At 37.6% G+C, this 21,246-nt stretch overlaps 1 protein-coding gene across 1 annotated transcript; it reads right to left on the bottom strand.

Annotated features, from left to right (window-relative positions):
- Window positions 1–1,337: 1,337 nt before the first annotated feature.
- LOC115017868 (alpha-2-macroglobulin-like) lies at window positions 1,338–20,936 on the bottom strand. The gene is given in 29 exon segments (XM_029446578.1): window positions 1,338–1,441; window positions 1,776–1,938; window positions 4,458–4,478; window positions 4,978–5,030; window positions 7,823–7,852; window positions 7,855–7,998; window positions 8,430–8,513; window positions 8,786–8,837; window positions 8,921–9,039; window positions 9,223–9,352; window positions 10,584–10,809; window positions 11,310–11,457; window positions 11,578–11,665; window positions 11,773–11,919; window positions 12,390–12,539; window positions 13,286–13,431; window positions 13,536–13,599; window positions 14,902–15,129; window positions 15,361–15,528; window positions 15,660–15,769; window positions 15,890–16,004; window positions 16,663–16,795; window positions 16,909–16,993; window positions 17,071–17,236; window positions 18,075–18,095; window positions 18,606–18,658; window positions 20,061–20,217; window positions 20,501–20,681; window positions 20,822–20,936. Coding segments are annotated over 29 exon segments (3,390 nt in total). The 5' UTR covers window positions 20,926–20,936.
- Window positions 20,937–21,246: the final 310 nt, after the last annotated feature.

The following is a 21,246-nucleotide window of genomic DNA, read 5'->3' as shown; positions in this document are numbered from 1 at the left end:
TATCTTGCACTTCAACCTGTGTAACTCCTTGGACGAATGGCTCCTCTGGCTAAGACCTGGGGAATTTTAGTAAATTGAGAGATGACACAAAGAATGAGCAATAAAACAGTAACAATGGCTTCACCTAAATTGTTAAATCTGGGTTTAGCAAACTAAATATGTGCTTAAGCAGGGGGAAGAGGAGGGTTTGTAAAAACAACCAACATATGCGATATCAAAAAATCCAGAGCAGCATATATAATCAGATACTTGCGATATCATTATTGATTCCTGCAGTAATGAATTAATGTATTAAAAGGGGAATGCCGCTGATTGTACTGGAACACTTTACCTGCAGACATTAGGGAGGCAAGCTTGCTCAAATCTTCAAAAGTAAGCTAAAAAACATATCCTTTACTTTAGCCTTTTAATAGTGATATTTTAATCTCTTTACTTTAGCCTTTTAATGGTGTATTTTATATATTTTATCTTAGCTTTTAGTGGTGAATTATTATGGTTTAACTTTGAATGTGTAAGGTAACTAGGATACATTTTCAGAGTGTGTATTTTTGAAAAGCTTGAGATCAAATAGACTGTTTACCACGGGAAAAAGAGAAAGTTTCTCTGATAAATGTGTTTACATGTTCTTACACAATTAGTGGAAAAGTGAAAGATTAAAGAAATATTGGAGAAAAAATGGCTTAAACGGTTTAAAACTTAACAAACGGGTTTGTTTATGAAGCGGGCTTTAACCAAGATTTTGCCAAAAGAACTGGACTCTCGGAGATGTCTGTTTATACGTCAAAAGGTAAATAAAAAATTGACAAAGACTACCAGGAATGGGTAGTAAAGGGAGTAAACCAGTTGAAGGGCCACAGGAGCCCATTGTTGATCTCATGCTTTCAAAATATGGCTCTGATGGTTTAAAACATTTACAAGAATGGTGTGCCAATGTTATTTATACTATTTTAATTCTGTTATTTGATAATGGTACTTCAGACTCATTTACATCACACTGTGATTATTGTACTGTAAAAAGCTCTTATTCTGTCTAATCTTGTACTAATTGTTATGTTTTTGCTGTGAAACACTTTGGGCTGCAATCTTGTATGAAAGGTGCTATACAATAAAGCTTATTATTATTATTATTATTTTATTATTATTATTATTATTATTATTATATTATTGTTATCTGAACAACAATGTTGAGTACTACTGTATATGTGAAAGACATTTTGGTTTTGGTGTCTCCAGTCTCACCAGGTAAGTTGATGGCTAAGTCTGTTCCTTTAAGTCAGGTACTCTGATCTAAAGGTCATTTCTTTACATTTCGAAGATATTTTTACTCACAAGATACATCACAACCACAGTTCCCTGGGCCCTCCAACTACAGTGTATTTGATGGAGATGTCTCTTCTTTGCACAAGGAAGTGCTTTATCTTCTTCACCTCCAGGAAGCTGACTGTTTTAGTATCAGGAGAAGACAGTTGGGCAACAGACACCCTGTGTTCTCCAGCCTCATAGAATGGCTCTCTATAAGGAGGGTAGCCAAATGTCGGGTGTGCTGCTTAAATAGATAGGAAAAAATAAATACTATGAATGATGGTTGAACACTTCAACCAAAGTACACACTTCCAATGTGGCACTTTCTACGATGGTGGCACATTTCAGTTCTAGCATATTGAGAAACTATTTTAGGTTTCAGCTTTTGGAATGTCTTATCATTTATGAAAGCGTTATGATGTGACTGACAAAGGGGATTACAGACTATAGTTGAAACTGTTCATTTTACTTACCCAGAGGTGGATGTCCCTTTAGGTCAGCTGTGCTGAATGAGAAAGTGGCAGAACCATTGCTGTCAGTTGTGAGATTCTGTAAGCTGCTTGCTGCCCACCTCTCACCCTCAAACAGGTACACCGATGTTAGGAATGGGTGTTTGTTGTAATGAACTGCTCTAACCTGTTGAAAACAAAAAGTTGTATCACTGACAGTGTATTTAGTATACACAGTGTATTTCAGTATACGCAGTGTAATTCAGTTGCACGGTGTAGAGAATCACACCGAAGAAGTGAAGACCACGTGCACTCACTTTTCCCTCCACATTTGATCCTTCGTCATAAATCGCAGGTGAGTCAAAGAAGGACAGCTTTCCACTCACATATGAAATTTTATATTCTTGTCTTGTGGGCGTGAAATACCTGTAGAAGAAGCCTCCATGTTACAACCACAGTATGTGTATTCCTTATTGTTTCAGTACATGGCATTGTCATTTTCTATATACTGACTAAATATGATATAAAACTTTATAAGACTTGCCTGTGCCTCCTCTTCCACTATGGCACTGATTTGCAGTACATCACGGACCACTTTTTCCGCAAGTGTGAAAATTGACATTGGGAAGATAAAAGTGGCAAGCCTTTCTTGTCCGTTAGAAACACAATAAGATCAAGTACAATGAAATTAAATGAAAAGGTAAAGAACATTTCAAACCTCCCTTGTACTCCGGAAACATTAACTTTATAATGTCTTTCAAACTGTAAACTGTCCACACAATTTTGGATTGCCTTACATTGTAACGCACTGGGTTGATAAAAGTCACACAAACTAACTATTAATGTCACACTAACTAACTAATAATGTGCATTACATCAACACCACACCGCATAAAGCCTTGAAAACTACATTATTGGATCTATGGTTGAACAGTGCATGCTTTTAAGTGTTGCCAGCAAACACCATTGTATATTCCAATATGTTTTTGCCGCCCTAAGAAACCTTAATACCAGAATTGCATCAAGTGGATTTATTCAAAAGATCATAGACATTTGGGCTTGTTCAAACAATGATGCGTGAAGATTGGGAAAAGCGGTTGAGAGCCCTAGAAAGCCAATAAGCTTGAGTACATTTTTATATCAAACTATTACTTTATGGTCAGAAATGAACTGTCACGCTCCTATGTGTACAGACTGACAAGATAGATGAACATATATCTAGTCTAATGTAGTGTTAATGGTATGGTATGTCCTATACAGTATACAGACAGTCTGTAGAAGGAGGTTTCTGCAGAGATTCTCTAAAGCAACTGTACCTGCTTTGCCTCCTTGTAGCACGGGGGGATTATATCATGGATTCCCCTTGAGGGTTTCTATTGATGTAATGATTCAGAGGTCTGCACATCCCCACAATAACAATGCTGGCACAGGCTGTCCGAATGTATACCTAATTAGATAAATATAGAAAAAAATCAGTGTTGTTGAGATTAACCATTCACTCACCAAACGGACCTATTTTGTGTTATTGACTGTATTGAGCGAAAGAGTTTTACTACGTTGAAACATACTTCCACTTTGATTTCTTCCTGTTCAATACTTACTATTCAGATGCAACTATTTTTACATCAAATTAGGCAAAACTGGGGACAAAATGTGTATTAGCAATCTGCTATTACTAAACATTGAAATGGATGGCTAAAATAAACAATTTACCATATTTCTCCACTTTGAAGCTGTGAAATATTGTATTAAACTCAGTGGTCACAGTAACTTGAGGTTCCTTCATGGGCTTCAGAGTTCAAGGGAAAAGAAAACTCCAATATCCTACAACTGGATGTTTCGGTCAGCCACTGTCCAATCCGGTTGTTGCTCGCATCCTATTAGATAAAGTAAATTGGAAGAACATGTATTCATGACAACAATAGGAAACTATGAGAATACATTGTTTGTTTCTTTTTCTCCTTTAACAAGATGGCAGATGAATCTTAAATATGGTGTAAAGATTGTACTTGTTGACTCAAAACAAGTGTATATTTAAGAAAACTGAAGCATACACTTTCACAACATATTATTTGAAACTACGCTCAAAAAGATCTTGATCTAGGCTAATGTTAGTGCCCAGTTACAGACATATACTGTCTGTCGCAGATATACAAACAGAAATTACTTCCAAAATAAGTATATTTGCCTCACATCCTATTTAAATCACATTGAAAGTAGTTTGACAAGACATCCCAACTTAAGGTCAATTCATTAGCTTTTATTAACTAGTTTTCGAGTGCGAAAAAAAAACCCCATCAAGTGACTGTTAGAATATCCAGAAAATGCTCATAAGTGGAGTTGTTTGTCAAATCCATCAAACATATTTTTGAGTTAAGATTTTTTGTTTCCATGGTCAAGTATGTTTTTTACACTTACGCTTTAAACTTCTTTTCATAAATGCCTTGTTCAGTATAAAATATCCTGTCACAATACATAGTGTATATTTGTCACAACGTGATATCAGAGTCATTCCGCGAGCTTGGGCTGTACACTCAAATGTTGACATCATAGACAGCTAATAAGGCACATGGTGAATTTATAAAATATGAATAAGTAAACTGGACCATCTTGATTTAAGGTATTCATATATGAATCAAACTTGTAACTTCAGTCTCATATCCCAGTATACATGTGGTATGTGTGGAGTAACAATTTTAGTCTTACCTCAATTTCGATGGAGTTGTACTGGAAAAAAGAAAGAGATTTGTTACAGGAACAGCTGGTGTGTATTGGTCTATCATACAGTTTCCAGAAGAGTTAGGGTAATTAACTGTATGTCATTCCAACCCAGACTTTACCTCTTATATTCATGACTTGAAAAATATGAAATTAAAACATCAAAAATAACTTTATGTCATTTGATTCATAGTTTTTGGGAAAGACATACACTGTTCTATTTCACTGTCATTTCCAATTCAAATGAGATTATGTGCTACAAAATGTTGTGAAATGAGAAACTAGTGTTAGGATGGATTCATCACAGTTCAGCAAAAATGTTGGAAGCCTTCAATGCAGCAAAGGCAGGTTCACTGAAAGGGGCTGTGCTCGTACTATTGACCCAGAGCTTCATCATGAGCTGATATTCTGGTTCACACATTAAAACCAGCATCATTGTCAAACAGTATCACTACAATGTGGTCATTGAATGAGATAATGAGAAAGGATCGACTGTTCAAACACTCACAATCTGAATGGCAGGTTTCAATTTGGAGTCCAGTGAGACGACTCTGAATTGCACTGAGAATACAAAGAGATTACATGAAGCTTTTACAACTCTTACAGCAGTGTTAAACATCCAACAGGCTAGTGGAACTGATCTCAGCTCAGAAATTACATATCAAATTTACAAATTAGAGTAATAGATACTTTACTTTGGATTTTCTATTATTCCCTAGTTATCTGCCATAAAATTGCACAAATGGTTAATAGTGGAAAATGTCCAATATTCCAGAAGGAAACTCTTTTTTAGCTCACCATGCATAATCAGCGACTAGCACAATCTACCAAACGGTTACTCTTTTTAAAGAATTCTGTAAACGTGTTATCATACGATGATATCCAGAATGTGGGGATTTATGTGATTTTAACTGTGCAGCAGAAAAAAACGCATACATTTTTATATATTCAAACAGTTTTTTTATGTATGCTAACTAGGGCTGTCGAATTAGCGCGTTAATTTCAATGAATTAATCACAGAAAAAATAACGCTACAAAAAATTAGCGCAGATTAATAACGCTCTTAGATGCCTCTTGACTTCCCCGACGGGTCGCGGTCACAACAGTCTCGTCAACATGATGAAGCGGATGAGAAAACGTTACTTGGCCCAGTGATTGGAAAGTTTACATTAATAAACTCCCGGATGTAACTGTTGATGTTCCGCTCTGTGTGATTCTGCAGCAAAGAATGTTCGAACCATCGGAGAACTTCAAGCTGAAATATCACCTCAACGCAAAGCACTTAGCAGCTCGGAGCTAGCTAGCACCCGCTGATGCTAAAGTGAGCGGCCCGTCTCGTCATCTCTCGATCAGGGTTCAGACGCAGAATGTTCAGTCTACCGAGACACATTAACAACTCCATCAGGAAATGTATTGTAATGGACTGCAGGTAGAGGACAGGGGGCTAACGGAGGCTTTACACATGGCGTCACATGACACAACTTTTAAAAATATTGTTTATTGTGCAATGAAAGATGTTATGCCCGATTTGAAATTGCACTTTATGTCAAAATGATGGTCTGTGTTGTCTAAGATGATTGTGGCATACAAGATTGGCTATTGGAGAAAGAGTATTGAAATAAAAGACATGTTGACTTTAAGTTTATAATGCTACTCATTGATTCAATCATCTTCCAAAATCCATTTGAATATTTTGAAATGCTTCTCACAGCAAATATTGATATATGCGATTAATTTAGATTAATTAATCACAAAGCTTGTAATTATTAGATAAAAAAATGTAATCGTTGACACCCTAATGCTAACATAACTCATATTAGCATATATATGTATATGTATATACATATACGGGGCTGCACGTAATTGTTTGTAAGGGGAACCCGTCTATATATGGTATCATACAGTGTACAACATCACAGATCATCAGCTCAGTGTACACTGTGTCCGGGAAGGTAGATTGGTTTATCTGTTGGACGAATGTCAAAGGTCGATAGACTTTGAGGAGGACTTCCTGGTTTCTCTTGAGTAAAATGTGTTGCCTCGTACCTCCACCTGAAAATTCTGCACCACTTCCTCCTTCACTAAAGGAACCTGTGACAGAAAAATATTATATAGACACCAAGAGAGCTTTACCTCTTACTGAGAAAATAATTAGAATATTTAACTGAAAAATGTAATATCGAAAAATGTATCCTGTATTACAAAAGCATTTATCAATTTACAGTGTGTGTGTGCGTGTGCGTGTGTGTGTGTGATGAACTCCCATTAAGGTTCTCTCACTTAAATAATGTTGCATTTTGATAAACACATTTTTGAAGACTGTTGTGGAAATTTGCAAACTAATCAAATCTGGAGAGCTGACTTGAATTGAGCGCATCTATGGAAGTCTTTATTGCACGTCTGCTGGAAGAGGGTATTATTCATCTCTTCGGACATCAGAGAGGACGGTTACACCAGAGAGAGAGAGAGAGGAGAGAGAGAGAGAGAGAGAGAGAGAGAGAGAGAGAGAGAGAGAGAGAGAGAGAGAGAGAGATAGAGAGAGAGAGAGAGAGATAGAGAGAGAGAGAGATAGATAGAGAGAGAGATAGAGAGAGAGAGAGATAGAGAGATATATATAATATAGATATATATATATATATATAATATATATATAGAGATATATTATATATATAATATATATATATATATATATATATATATATATATATATATATATATATATATATAATATATATTATATATATATAGATATATATATATTATAATATATATATATATATTATATATATATACACACACACACACATATAATATATATATTTTGGTTAATGAGAGACCCCCGAGCAAAAGCAAAATGAGAATGTAAGACATAATAGTGGACAGTTAAAATACAGTGCTACATATAAACATAATTAAAATATAAATAAAGTATATACATTTGTTGTAGACAGTGATTGCAAATGAAAAAACTGAATGTAAACATGAGCGTAGAGAATTAAAGGACGTATTGAATGAAGTTAGTAACACAGTAAGTAAGGTATGTCAGGGAACAGGTCGTAGTGATGAGATCAGGAGCTCAAGAGTTCAAGGTGTTATGGCCTGGTGGTGCTGGACCGGACGCTGAAAATAAGTCTGAAAGACTAATTAAACGCCATAGCATCCGACCAGTTTAAAAGAAAGCAACATGAACTAGTTCATGTGTGGACTGAACGTTGAGCTCGCTCTTGTGAAGCGTGAACTTGCACAACACCAGCGGTGAGACTGTCCTGACGTCATGATCAGAAATGGAGGACAAACGTTTGTTTTGCCGTCTTTGGACACCCGGATCTGATTTAACGTCAGTGGGGACTCACCACTGATCAGGAAGTCGATGGCCTTCTCTTGATCTTTGGGGTCAGCTGCTGTGGTTCTTGCAGGTACTGGAGGATGTAGATGTTGGGGGCCAGGAGCGCCATGTTCTGCTCACCACATCCATACGGCATCTGCAGCAGCCCATCCAGGTTCTTCAGGGCTCGGCCGAGAATGTCACCTGCACAGAAACACTGACTCACTAACATGTAACCAACATGTTTCTAAATGGGCTTGAAAGACAAAGATAATCAATGTGCATGTTGTTATACCACCCAAAAACATATTTATTATCCCGCCAGAATCACATTTAATATGTTGAATGTTCTCAATGTACTTTTTGTTTTTTGACATTATTTCATTCACTTAATTTTCTCCAGTATACTTAGTCGGATTGTGTTTTCTGTTTAGCTCTGATAGAACACACACAAACAACTAGTAGACTGTTTTTCAAATCCACCTGCTGAAGGGGGGGGGGGGGGATTTCTCCCTTAAATCTCAGTTCAACAAAGTGAAAGTGCAACGATTTGAAAAGGTTTGACAACAATGGTATAAAAGCAAAACATGATATCTCCAAAAAGGACATTCCAGACACAGAAGGTTATTTATTACCCAGGACTGATATCAAAGCACGGGCAGATCCATCAATGACGTTCTGAGGGAGCTGTAAGTCTATACTCTCTGTCACAGGCTCTCCTGTGTACACACAGGGAACAAACACTCACATCTCATTTAGATTGAACAGATCATGTATTAAAACAGACTGGAACTAAAAATCAATCAATCAATGCCACACAATTGGGGGTTCTTCCATGAGGTTGATACAATGTATTTAAGTAATGACATTATATGAACAAATATATATTGACCTGCAAGTAGTAAATGTCTCAATTATATTTTTGACATGCAATCTACTGGCCTCCTGCTAACTTATAGCATTGGGCTGTCACTCTTCAAAACAAACTGACCGTTTGAGCAGAGCAGCCAGTTGTAGGTCTTGGTTATCTCAGTTCCTTCAGCCTGAGGGGGGAAAGATATCATTTGAGTTCCAGAGTTTTTCTTTTCTAAACTTTTACTTTGTCCTTTTGTTTAAATGCACCAACCTTTACTATGAGGGAACGTGTGACCACGTCGATGCGACCTCTTGCTGGCACGCTCACAATCTCATTGTCACATGCTACTATGGATGGCACAGCCTCAGCACTCACTGTTACATTTAAAAACCCCTAAAAAGATCAACAAACAGTGTGAAACATGATGAAGAGTTTGGTTTTATTGTCAAAAAAAGTGTTATATCATTTTTATCACTGAGGTGGATCTTATTGATTTCACAGAGATGAAAAGTTTTTCTCCACCCTCGGCAGACTTTACCATTTCACACCTGTTTGGATAAAAGCTTGACTCTCACCTATGGCTGAGGCGTCCATGGTCCAAGAGAAGGTCTTGCGTTCACCTCCACACAAACAGGTTGTGAACTGGTCACTTGAGAAGGGGGTGAGGGTGTAATCTAAGGAGGGCTCTGGAGTCACAGAGACCTGTTCAAGAGAGACAACAATACAGAGAAAATGAGGATTACTCCAAAGATTTGTAAGAACCTTGGTACCCCTGTCATCTTGATTGAGTTGACAGGACCCACAGGAGGGATAAGGAGAGGTAAAGTTCACCAGTAAGAGATCGCTGCAATGGGATCACAGCAAACACAACGCGAAATAGGGCCAGGGGCATAAATTGAGGGGCCAATGGTTCACTTCCTCCACCATTACTTTCCAAAATGTGTTTATACTCTTCTACAATTATTAAATTAGTAAAATGTGTTATATTATTATTATTATATTTGTATTTTATCAATATTTAAATATTTAGTTACTTATCATTGTAAGAAATACATCAAATGAACTTCTTCAAGATATCTCTGCGAGTGCTGACGCTATCACGGCAGGGGGTAAAAATGACCCATCTAGGGCTAACGGAATGTTGTCGGTTCTAGTGTTAATAGCTGGGTCGAGGAGTAAGAGACTAAGGCCCTGTTCAGACTGCCAGCCCAAATACGTTTCTTGGCATATCCAGATTGTATCCAGATTGACTTCAGTAAGCCTGAACAGCAAAAACATGACATCGGATTGGATCTACATTTGGAGGTGGTTTGAAATGCGATCCCCATCTGAGTTATACAGATGTGTCAGTCCGGACTCTCTGGCGTCACTCGCAACGCAACAAACAATGACGACGTCAAATCCATAGTGACGGAAGTGGTGCTCAGAATCCATGCTGCTACAAGCAGAGGGCTCTGGAGGAGAACAACAGTCTGTGGACACATGCACAAATACTTTGTCTGTTGGCACTTTGGGGGTAGAATTCTGTAGAGGCAAAGCTGGAAGGAACAAGAGGAGTTCTGCACCGCTACTTCACAGAGTGATTGTTTGGATGGGAAAATGATGGAGCTCCGTTTCTCATGCTTTCAAATGGAAAGCTGCATCACCAGCGTAGCTACGTTTTAACTGACGCCTACGTCGTTACCACATCAACCCATACTGATATGTTGGTGATGTGTGGACATACAATACAGATACAGTACAGGTATTATGAAACCATCAACTGCATACATATTGGGTGCATGTCTCAGCTGTACTTTGTGTACTAAGTAGCAAATGTTAGCAACAATAAAATGAGATGGTGATCATGGCAAACATACCTGCAGAACATCAGCATGTTACCATTATGAGCATGCTGACTTTAGTATTTAGGTCATGAGCAAACATTCATTACCATGATGCAGCTGGTCAGGTAGTTGAAGACGGTTGCCTTCAGTTCAAAGTGTTCTCCCCGGATGATTGAGTAAGGCAGGGTGAGCTCGAGGAAGAAGGGCTGGAAGACAGTGATCTCTAAGCGAGGAGCCAAGCCAAAACCTTGAGGGGACAGACAGAAAGCCTCAGTCTCCCAGGTGGTGATAGTGTCTGGTACAGTGAGGGAAACATCCAGCGTTCCAGAATTTCTGGATCAGCAGAAACACACAACACACTCCGTGAACTTGAGAAACATACTTATATGACTTAGATTAGTCAAAGAACAACAATGTGAGAAGATAATTAATACGTAGGCGTAATTGCAGTAACACCACCACGTTAGAGTGGCCAAACAATAATGTGTCAATTGCTTCATATGCTTGAGATCTCAGAAAGTCAGAAACTAATGCAGTAATATAGAGTTCCATGTAGCTGAATAAGTCCTGGCAATATTCTAAATAAAGAAGCACACTAGCCCAAAAATCCTATTCCCCATACACAATTGTTATAAAGGGAACGTCTGTAATTAATAAACAAACATCCCTAAATGACTCTTTGAGTCATCAGGTTAAATACAAGTCTAGAGGAGCAGTGTCAGTAAATGATTTTAATGCTATACATGTGTGCAGGGACTCTAGTGCACATGCTCTTTTGGCCCAAAAATGCATTCAATTCATGACCATCAAAACGCTTTCTGGCAAAATCTTACCCAATTTCCACCATGTCCCACATCCAGGTCTCGGGAAAGAAAGTGCGGACTGTCTCAATTGGTGAATTATCCGAAGGAGCGTTTGCTGGCGACGCTAACATTTCAACATTCATTTTTCTTGCGATATGATAACCGCCATATGCAATCCCTAAATATAAAAGCAGAAAAATTTCCATCAGAAGCAGAAGAAAGCAATGACACGGTGACCTGTTTTAATGCTGATAAATATTTGGCATGTGTCACTTAATAGAGCAAGAAAAGAAGTTACCACGGCCTTGGTGATATTCTCTTCCTTTGTACTTGAGGCATGAAGGCTCTCGGATTAACAAGTTTGTTGCCAGCTTCATACCTACATTCTAAATATATAAAAGATACTGGCATCACTGAAAAGTTGATTAAAAGGGCAACAATTAAATGTATTAGTATATGCTATATTGTACATTATTGTTCGTGGAGAACATACCTCGAAAATTGTATAAGCATCATCTCTCGGGTTGTTATTGGGGAATGGAATAATAGATCTTCTCGGTCTTACATTCAAGCATTCTTGAAGATCTTGAACTTTATATGGAATATAGGTTGCTTTTTGGACAGGCAACTTTTCAAATATCTGAAAAGAAAAAAGGTATGGTTCAAAGCTATAAACTGACAAATGTTTATTGTTCTATGATGAACTTACCTTTGGGGAACTGGGATTAATGTCCTATTCTTTTATCTTGAAACATGGATGTAAAGTGTATTCTTTAAAACAGTGCCTTTAACCATGAGGCGGACTTTACAGAGGTATACACCTCACATATGTGATCGTAATCTTTTCCTATAGCATTTTCAAAACAACGTGCTTACAACTGGGTAAAGATAACAACACAATCAGCATTGAGTGGAATTGAACATAGGTGTTACACACAATGTACAACCGGTAGAGATAGAAAAAGAAAGAAAGATTAACCATGACACAAGGAAACAGCAGCAGAGTAAAAACTGCAAACAAAGCGTGACTGATGTAAATTGTGCAAAAGATTATGCAGATGTAGCGTGAAAATGATGTATGCATCTATTTGGGTGCATTCCAACAGTTACCGTGTCTGCTTCCAGAGTCTTCCCTGGCTCCTTGAGGAGGACACTCTGGTCAACAATGCTAATGCCACACAGAGAGTCTGGCTGGGCGTTCACCTGCAGGGTGCTTGCCTCTCCTGGAGTGGGTGAGGACGGAGAAAACTCCAGCGACACCTGACGTGTACAAAAAGACACATCTCACCATCTGGACTTCAGTGGTTCATGAGAACCTATGATCTTTTGAACTTGACACAAATGTGTCGTCTACCTTTACTTTTTATTGGTGGTCTGAAGTGCGTAGCAGGGGAATGGCCTCACGCCAGGCTCACACATAGCAACATCGCTAGATAGTATTTTCTTCCCAGTGGAATGACATGGCCTAGAAGTATTATAAATTCCTCATAAAGGCTGGCATCAGCTCTGTATCTGATGTGGTTTTGGGGGTTATGTTGTTATTGTCAATCCCCACTCCCTGCTCTGCTAAGGTTGCTGCTTCCTTTTGGGGAGTGACAAGGTCAGAAGCTAGATGCACTTATTCCACATGTACATAACTATCCATTCCTCTTGAATTGGCTGACTGAACTTAACTCTGATTTGCACGCCATGGCTTCAGACAAGGGCTTTACCCACAACATGAATTACCTCGTGTTAGTAAGTATAGCTAGGACTTAGGACCGCCTCACCAATGCAATATGAGGTTAAAGTCATTATTTTGGTCATCTTTATATGAATACAGAATCTGTAGGCAACGGGACTAGATTTTGGTATCGGAGGCGTTCTGGTTTCCATTTGTAGTCTGAGTAATATTGACCAATACATTTTTTGATAAAGAGCTACATATTGATGTTTTGTAGCACAGCTAATACACACTTTGATTCTATGCCTACATCGATCAAGAACAGTCATCTCCTCACACTGACCTTGTGACTGAAGCATTTCTCAATTAAGAAATCAGCGCTGATGGCGATCACAGTCTCACTGGGGAGGATGGCGTAAACTACAACTTGGATTTCTGGTGCCATGTCTGGAGACACTGTCAGCTTCATGGTTACCTCGCCCTCATTCACTGAAACACAAACCAAATGTTATGACCAACAATCATCACTTACATACTGAATTATGTGGCCATGCAGTTTAAAGGGTGATTGTTAGACATCATTATTTTCTCACCCAATTTATCTTGCACTTCAACCTGTGTAACTCCTTGCACGACAATGGCTCCTCTGGCTAAGACCTGGGGAATTTTAGTAAATTGAGAGATGACACAAAGAATGAGCAATAAAACAGTAACAATGGCTTCACCTAAATTGTTAACTCTGGGTTTAGCAAACTAAATATGTGCTTAAGCAGGGGGAAGAGGAGGGGTTTGTAAAAACAACCAATCATATGCGATATCAAAAAATCCAGAGCAGCATATATAATCAGATACTCTGCGATATCATTATTGATTCCTGCAGTAATGAATTAATGTATTAAAAGGGGAATGCCGCTGATTGTACTGGAACACTTTACCTGCAGACATTAGGGAGGCAAGCTTGCTCAATATCTTCAAAAGTAAGCTAAAAACATATCCTTTTACTTTAGCCTTTTAATAGTGATATTTTATATCTCTTTACTTTAGCCTTTTAATGGTGATATTTTATATATTTTTATCTTAGCTTTTTAGTGGTGAATTATTACTGGTTTAACTTTGAATGTGTAAAGGTAACTAGGATACATTTTCAGAGTGTGTATTTTTGAAAAGCTTGAGATCAAATAGACTGTTTTACCACGGGAAAAAGAGAAAGTTTCTCTGATAAATGTGTTTACATGTTCTTTACACAATTAGTGGAAAAGTGAAAGATTAAAGAATATATTGGAGAAAAACTGGCTTTAACCGGTTTCATAAAACTTAACAAACGGGTTTGTTTATGAAGCGGGCTTTAACCAAGATTTTGCCAAAAGAATCTGGACTCTCGGAGATGTCTGTTTTATACGTCAAAAGGTAAATAAAAAGATTGACAAAGACTACCAGGAATGGGTAGTAAAGGGAGTAAACCAGTTGAAGGGCCACAGGAGCCCATTGTTGATCTCATGCTTTCAAAATATGTCTGATGGTTTAAAACATTTACAAGAATGGTGTGCCAATGTTATTTTATACTATTTTAATTCTGCCATTTTGATAATGGTACTTCAGACTCATTTACATCATCACTGTGATTATTGTACTGTAAATGCTCTTATTCTGTCTAATCTTGTACTAATTGTTATGTTTTTGCTGTGAAACACTTTGGGCTGCAATTCTTGTATGAAAGGTGCTATACAAATAAAGCTTATTATTATTATTATTATTATTATTATTATTATTATTATTATTATTATTATTATTATTGTTATCTGAACAACAATGTTGAGTACTACTGTATATGTGAAAGACATTTTCTGGTTTGGTGTCTCCAGTCTCACCAGGTAAGTTGATGGCATAAGTCTGTTCCTTTAAGTCAGTACTCTGATCTAAAGGTCATTTCTTTACATTTCGAATGATATTTTTACTCACAAGATACATCACAACCACAGTTCCCTGGGCCTCTCCAACTACAGTGTATTTGATGGAGATGTCTTCTTCTTTGCCACAAGGAAGTGCTTTATCCTTCTTCTTCACCTCCAGGAAGCTGACTGTTTTAGTATCAGGAGAAGACAGTTGGGCAACAGACACTCTGTGTTCTCCAGCCTCATAGAATGGCTCTCTATAAGGAGGGTAGCCAAATGTCGGTGTGCTGCTTAACTAGATAGGAAAAAATAAATACTATGAATGATGGTTGAACACTTCAACCAAAGTACACACTTCCAATGTGGCCACTTTCTACGATGGTGGCACATTGCTCAGTTCTAGCATATTGAGAAACTATTTTAGGTTTCAGCTTTTGGAATGTCTTATCATCTTTATGAAAGCGTTATGATGTGACTGACAAATGTGGGATTACAGACTATAGTTGAAACTGTTCATTTTACTTACCCAGAGGTGGATGTCCCCTTTAAGGTCAGCTGTGCTGAATGAGAAAGTGGCAGAACCATTGCTGTCAGTTGTGAGATTCTGTAAGCTGCTTGCTGCCCACCTCTCACCCTCAAACAGGTACACCGGCATGTTAGGAATGGGTGTATTGTTGTAATGAACTGCTCTAACCTGTTGAAAACAAAAAGTTGTATCACTGACAGTGTATTTCAGTATACACAGTGTATTTCAGTATACGCAGTGTAATTCAGTTGCACGGTGTAGAGAATCACACCGAAGAAGTGAAGACCACGTGCACTCACTTTTCCCTCCACATTTGATCCTTCGTCATAAATCGCAGGTGAGTCAAAGAAGGACAGCTTTCCACTCACATATGAAATTCTTATATTCTTGTCTTGTGGGCGTGAAATACCTGTAGAAGAAGCCTCCATGTTACAACCACAGTATGTGTATTCCTTATTGTTTCAGTACATGGCATTGTCATTTTCTTGATATACTGACTAAATATGATATAAAACTTTATAAGACTTGCCTGTGCCCTCCTCTTCCACTATGGCACTGATTTGCAGTACATCACGGACCACTTTTTCCGCAAGTGTGAAAATTGACATTGGGAAGATAAAAGTGGCACAGCCTTTCTTGTCCGTCTAGAAAGCACAATAAGATCAAGTACAATGAAATTAAATGAAAAGGTAAAGAACATTTCAAACCTCCCTTGTACTCCGGAAACATTAACTTTATAATGTCTTTCAAACTGTAAACTGTCCACACAATTTTGGATTGCCTTACATTTGTAACGCACTGGGTTGATAAAAGTCACACAAACTAACTAATAATGTGCATTTACATCACACACACACCGCATAAAGCCTTGAAAACTACATTATTGGATCTATGGTTGAACAGTGCATGCTTTTAAGTGTTGCCAGCAAACACCATTGTATATTCCAAATATGTTTTTGCCGCCCTAAGAAACCTTAACCCAGAATTACATCAAGTGGATTTATTCAAAAGATCATAGACATTTGGTAGCTTGTTCCCAAACCAATGATTGCTGGTGAAGATTGGGAAAAGCGGTTGAGAGCTCCCTAGAAAGCCAATAAGCTTGAGTACATTTTTTATATCAAACTATTACTTTTATGGTCAGAAATGAACTGTCACGCTCCTCTATGTGTACATGACTGACAAGATAGATGAACATATATCTAGTCTAATGTAGTGTTAAATGTGTATGGTATGTCCTATACAGTATACAGACAGTCTGTAGAAGGAGGTTTCTGCAGAGATTCTCTAAAGCAACTGTACCTGCTTTGCCTCCTTGTAGCACGGGGGGATTATATCATGGATTTCCCCTTGAGGGTTTCTATTGATGTAATGATTCAGAGGTCTGCACATCCCCACAATAACAATGCCTGGCACAGGCTGTCCGAATGTATACCTAATTAGATAAATATAGAAAAAAATCAGTGTTGTTGAGATTAACCATTCACTCACCAAACTGGACCTATTTTGTGTTATTTGACTGTATTGAGCGAAAGAGCTTTTACTTACGTTGAACATACTTCCACTTTGATTTCTTCCTGTTCAATACTTACTTCATCAGATGCAACTATTTTTACATCAAATTTAGGCAAAACTGGGGACAAAATGTGATTATTAGCAATCTGCTTCATTACTAAACATTGAAATGGATGGCTAAAATAAACAATTTACCATATTTCTCCACTTTGAAGCTGTGAAATATTGTATTAAACTCAGTGGTCACAGTAACTTTGTAGGTTCCTTCATGGGCTTCAGAGTTCAAGGGAAAAGAAAACTCCAATATCCTACAACTGGATGTTTCGTTCAGCCACTGTCCAATCCGGTTGTTGCTCGCATCCTATTAGATAAAGTAAATTGGAAGAACATGTATTCATGACAACAATAGGAAACTCATGAGAATACATTGTTTGTTTCTTTTTCTCCTTTAACAAGATGGCAGATGAATCTTAAATATGGTGTAAAGATTGTACTTGTTGACTCAAAACAAGTGTATATTTAAGAAAACTTGAAGCATACACTTTCACAACATATTATTTGAAACTACGCTCAAACAGATCTTGATCTAGGCTAATGTTAGTGCCCAGTTACAGACATATACTGTCGCAGATATACAAACAGAAATTACTTCAAAAATAAGTATATTTGCCTCACATCCTATTTAAATCACATTGAAAGTAGTTTGACAAAGACATCCCAACTTAAGGTCAATTCATTAGCTTTTATTAACTAGTTTTCGAGTGCGAAAAAAAAAAACCCCATCAAGTGACTGTTAGAATATCCAGAAAATGCTCATAAGTGGAGTTGTTTGTCAAATCCATCAAACATATTTTTTGAGTTAAGATTTTTTGTTTCCATGGTCAAGTATGTTTTTTTACACTTACGCTTTAAACTTCTCTTTCATAAATGCCTTGTTCAGTATAAAATATCCTGTCACAATACATAGTGTATATTTGTCACAACGTGATATCAGAGTCATTCCGCAGAGCTTGGGCTGTACACTCAAATGTTGACATCATAGACAGCTAATAAGGCACATGGTGAATTTATAAAATATGAATAAGTAAACTGGACCATCTTGATTTAAGGTATTCATATATGAATCAAACTTGTAACTTTCAGTCTCATATCCCCAGTATACATGTGTTTATGTGTGGAGATATACATTTTAGTCTTACCTCAATTTCGATGGAGTTGTACTGGAAAAAAGAAAGAGATTTGTTACAGGAACAGCTGGTGTGTATTGGTCTAATCATACAGTTTCCAGAAGAGTTCAGTTTAGGGTAATTAACTGTATGTCATTCCAACCCAGACTTTACCTCTTATATTCATGACTTGAAAAATATGAAATTAAAACATCAAAAATAACTTGTATGTCATTCTGATTCATAGTTTTTGGGAAAGACATACACTGTTCTATTTCACTGTCATTTCCAATTCAAATGAAATTATGTGCTACAAAATGTTGTGAAATGAGAAACTAGTGTTAGGATGGATTCATCACAGTTCAGCAAAAATGTTGGAAGACCTTCAATGCAGCAAAGGCAGGTTCACTGAAAGGGGCTGTGCTCGTACTATTGACCCAGAGCTTCATCATGAGCTGATATTCTGGTTCACACATTAAAACCAGCATCATTGTCAAACAGTATCACTAACAATGTGGTCATTGCATGAGATAATGAGAAAGGATCGACTGTTCAAACACTCACAATCTGAATGGCAGGTTTCAATTTGGAGTCCAGTGAGACGACTCTGAATTGCACTGAGAATACAAAGAGATTACATGAAGCTTTTACAACTCTTCTACAGCAGTGTTAAACATCCTAACAGGCTAGTGGAACTGATCTCAGCTCAGAAATTACTATCAAATTTACAAATTAGAGTAATAGATACTTTACTTTTGGATTTTCTATTATTCCCTCAGTTATCTGCCATAAAATTGCACAAATGGTTAATCAGTGGAAAATGTCCAATATTCCAAGAAGGAAACCTCCTTTTTTAGCTCACCATGCATAATCAGCGACTAGCACAATCTACCAAACGGTTACTCTTTTTAAAGAATTCTGTAAACGTGTTATCATACGATGATATCCAGAATGTGGGGATTTATGTGATTTTAACTGGTGCAGCAGAAAAAACGCATACATTTTTATATATTCAAACAGTTTTTTTTATGTATGCTAACTAGGGCTGTCGAATTAGCGCGTTAATTTCAATGAATTAATCACAGAAAAAATAACGCTACAAAAAATTAGCGCAGATTAATAACGCTCTTAGATGCCTCTTGACTTCCCCGACGGGTCGCGGTCACAACAGTCTCGTCAACATGATGAAGCGGATGAGAAAACGTTACTTGGCCCAGTGATTGGAAAGTTTACATTAATAAACTCCCGGATGTAACTGTTGATGTTCCGCTCTGTGTGATTCCTGCAGCAAAGAATGTTCGAACCATCGGAGAACTTCAAGCTGAAATATCACCTCAACGCAAAGCACTTAGCAGCTCGGAGCTAGCTAGCACTGCCGCTGATGCTAAAGTGAGCGGCCCGTCTCGTCATCTCTCGATCAGGCGTTCAGACGCAGAATGTTCAGTCTACCTGAGACACATTAACAACTCCATCAGGAAATGTATTGTAATGGACTGCAGGTAGAGGACAGGGGGCTAACGGAGGCTTTACACATGGCGTCACATGACACAACTTTTAAACATATTGTTTATTGTGCAATGAAAGATGTTATGCCCGATTTGAAATTGCACTTTATGTCAAACTGATGGTCTGTGTTGTCTAAGATGATTGTGGCATACAAGATTGGCTATTGGAGAAAGAGTATTGAAATAAAAGACATGTTGACCTTTAAGTTTATAATGCTACTCATTGATTCACTCATCTTCCAAAATCCATTTGAATATTTTGAAATGTTTCTCACAGCAAATATTGATATATGCGATTAATTTAGATTAATTAATCACAAAGCTTGTAATTAATTAGATAAAAAAATGTAATCGCTTGACAGCCCTAATGCTAACATAACTCATATTAGCATATATATGTATATGTATATACATATACATATACGGGGCTGCACGTAATTGTTTGTAAAGGGGAACCCGTCTATATATGGTATCATACAGTGTACAACATCACAGATCATCAGCTCAGTGTTACCTGTTTGTCCGGGAAGGTAGATTGGTTTATCTGTTTGGACGAATGTCAAAGGTCGATAGACTTTGAGGAGGACTTTCCTGGTTTCTCTTGAGTAAAATGTGTTGCCTCGTACCTCCACCTGAAAATTCTGCACCACTTCCTCCTTCACTAAAGGAACCTGTGACAGAAAAATATTATATAGACACCAAGAGAGCTTTACCTCTTACTGAGAAAATAATTAATGAATATTTAACTGAAAAATGTAATATCGAAAAATGTATCCTGTATTACAAAAGCATTTATCAATTTACAGTGTGTGTGTGTGTGCGTGTGCGTGTGCGTGTGTGTGTGTGATGAACTCCCATTAAGGTTCTCTTACTTAAATAATGTTGCATTTTGATAAACACATTTTTGAAGACTGTTGTGGAAATTTGCAAATGAATCAAATCTAGATAGCTGACCTTGAATTGAGCGCATCTATGGAAGTCTTTATTGCACGTCTGCTGGAAGAGGGTATTATTCATCTCTTCGGACATCAGAGTGACGGTTATCACCAGAGTCTCGTTGGGCTGCAGGACACTCACACAGAATTGGGTCTCAGCTCCAGCTTCAAGAACTGCGGGAATGGCTACCATGTACTGCCTTCAGTCCCAGAAACACACACACAGACAGTAGATATCTAACTGCTTCTGACATGACTAAAAACTCCAACCCAGAGGATTAGGCAGCAAAAATCATTACCAAAGATTCATGTTCAATTCACATAGTACAGATAAACTTACGGTCCTGCCTCAATGTCCTTGATTGCTTGACCCATAGACATCAAGCTCACAGATATCAAGACACATAGTGTCTGTGTCCACATCTGAATCCCTGGAAGACCCATGACTGACTGTGAAGATCCTGAGTCAGCATGTTAAATAGCATCTGAAAAGAGAAAGCCACCCCCACTTCTCACACACACGCCCACACTCATCATGTAACCTCTCTTTTTGTTTTCCAGATATCCCATAAGTCAATCATTAGACAGGATATTTGTCATTAGACATAGACTTCATGTTGTTTAATATAGTGTGTAAGGCTGACTGCAATTTGAACAGTTTAATCAGACAAGGTTCAAAAGTAAATACGTTTGTCATTCCAATTATAAAAATGGAATTGTGAGAATTAACAAATGTCTCCAGAATCAGACTATTCAAAACTGATG

Source organism: Cottoperca gobio, chromosome 13 (assembly GCF_900634415.1).
Source record: "Cottoperca gobio chromosome 13, fCotGob3.1, whole genome shotgun sequence".
NCBI lineage: Eukaryota > Metazoa > Chordata > Actinopteri > Perciformes > Bovichtidae > Cottoperca > Cottoperca gobio.
The sequence above is the reverse complement of the archived record's forward strand: the minus strand, read 5'-3'. Positions and strand labels throughout refer to the sequence as shown.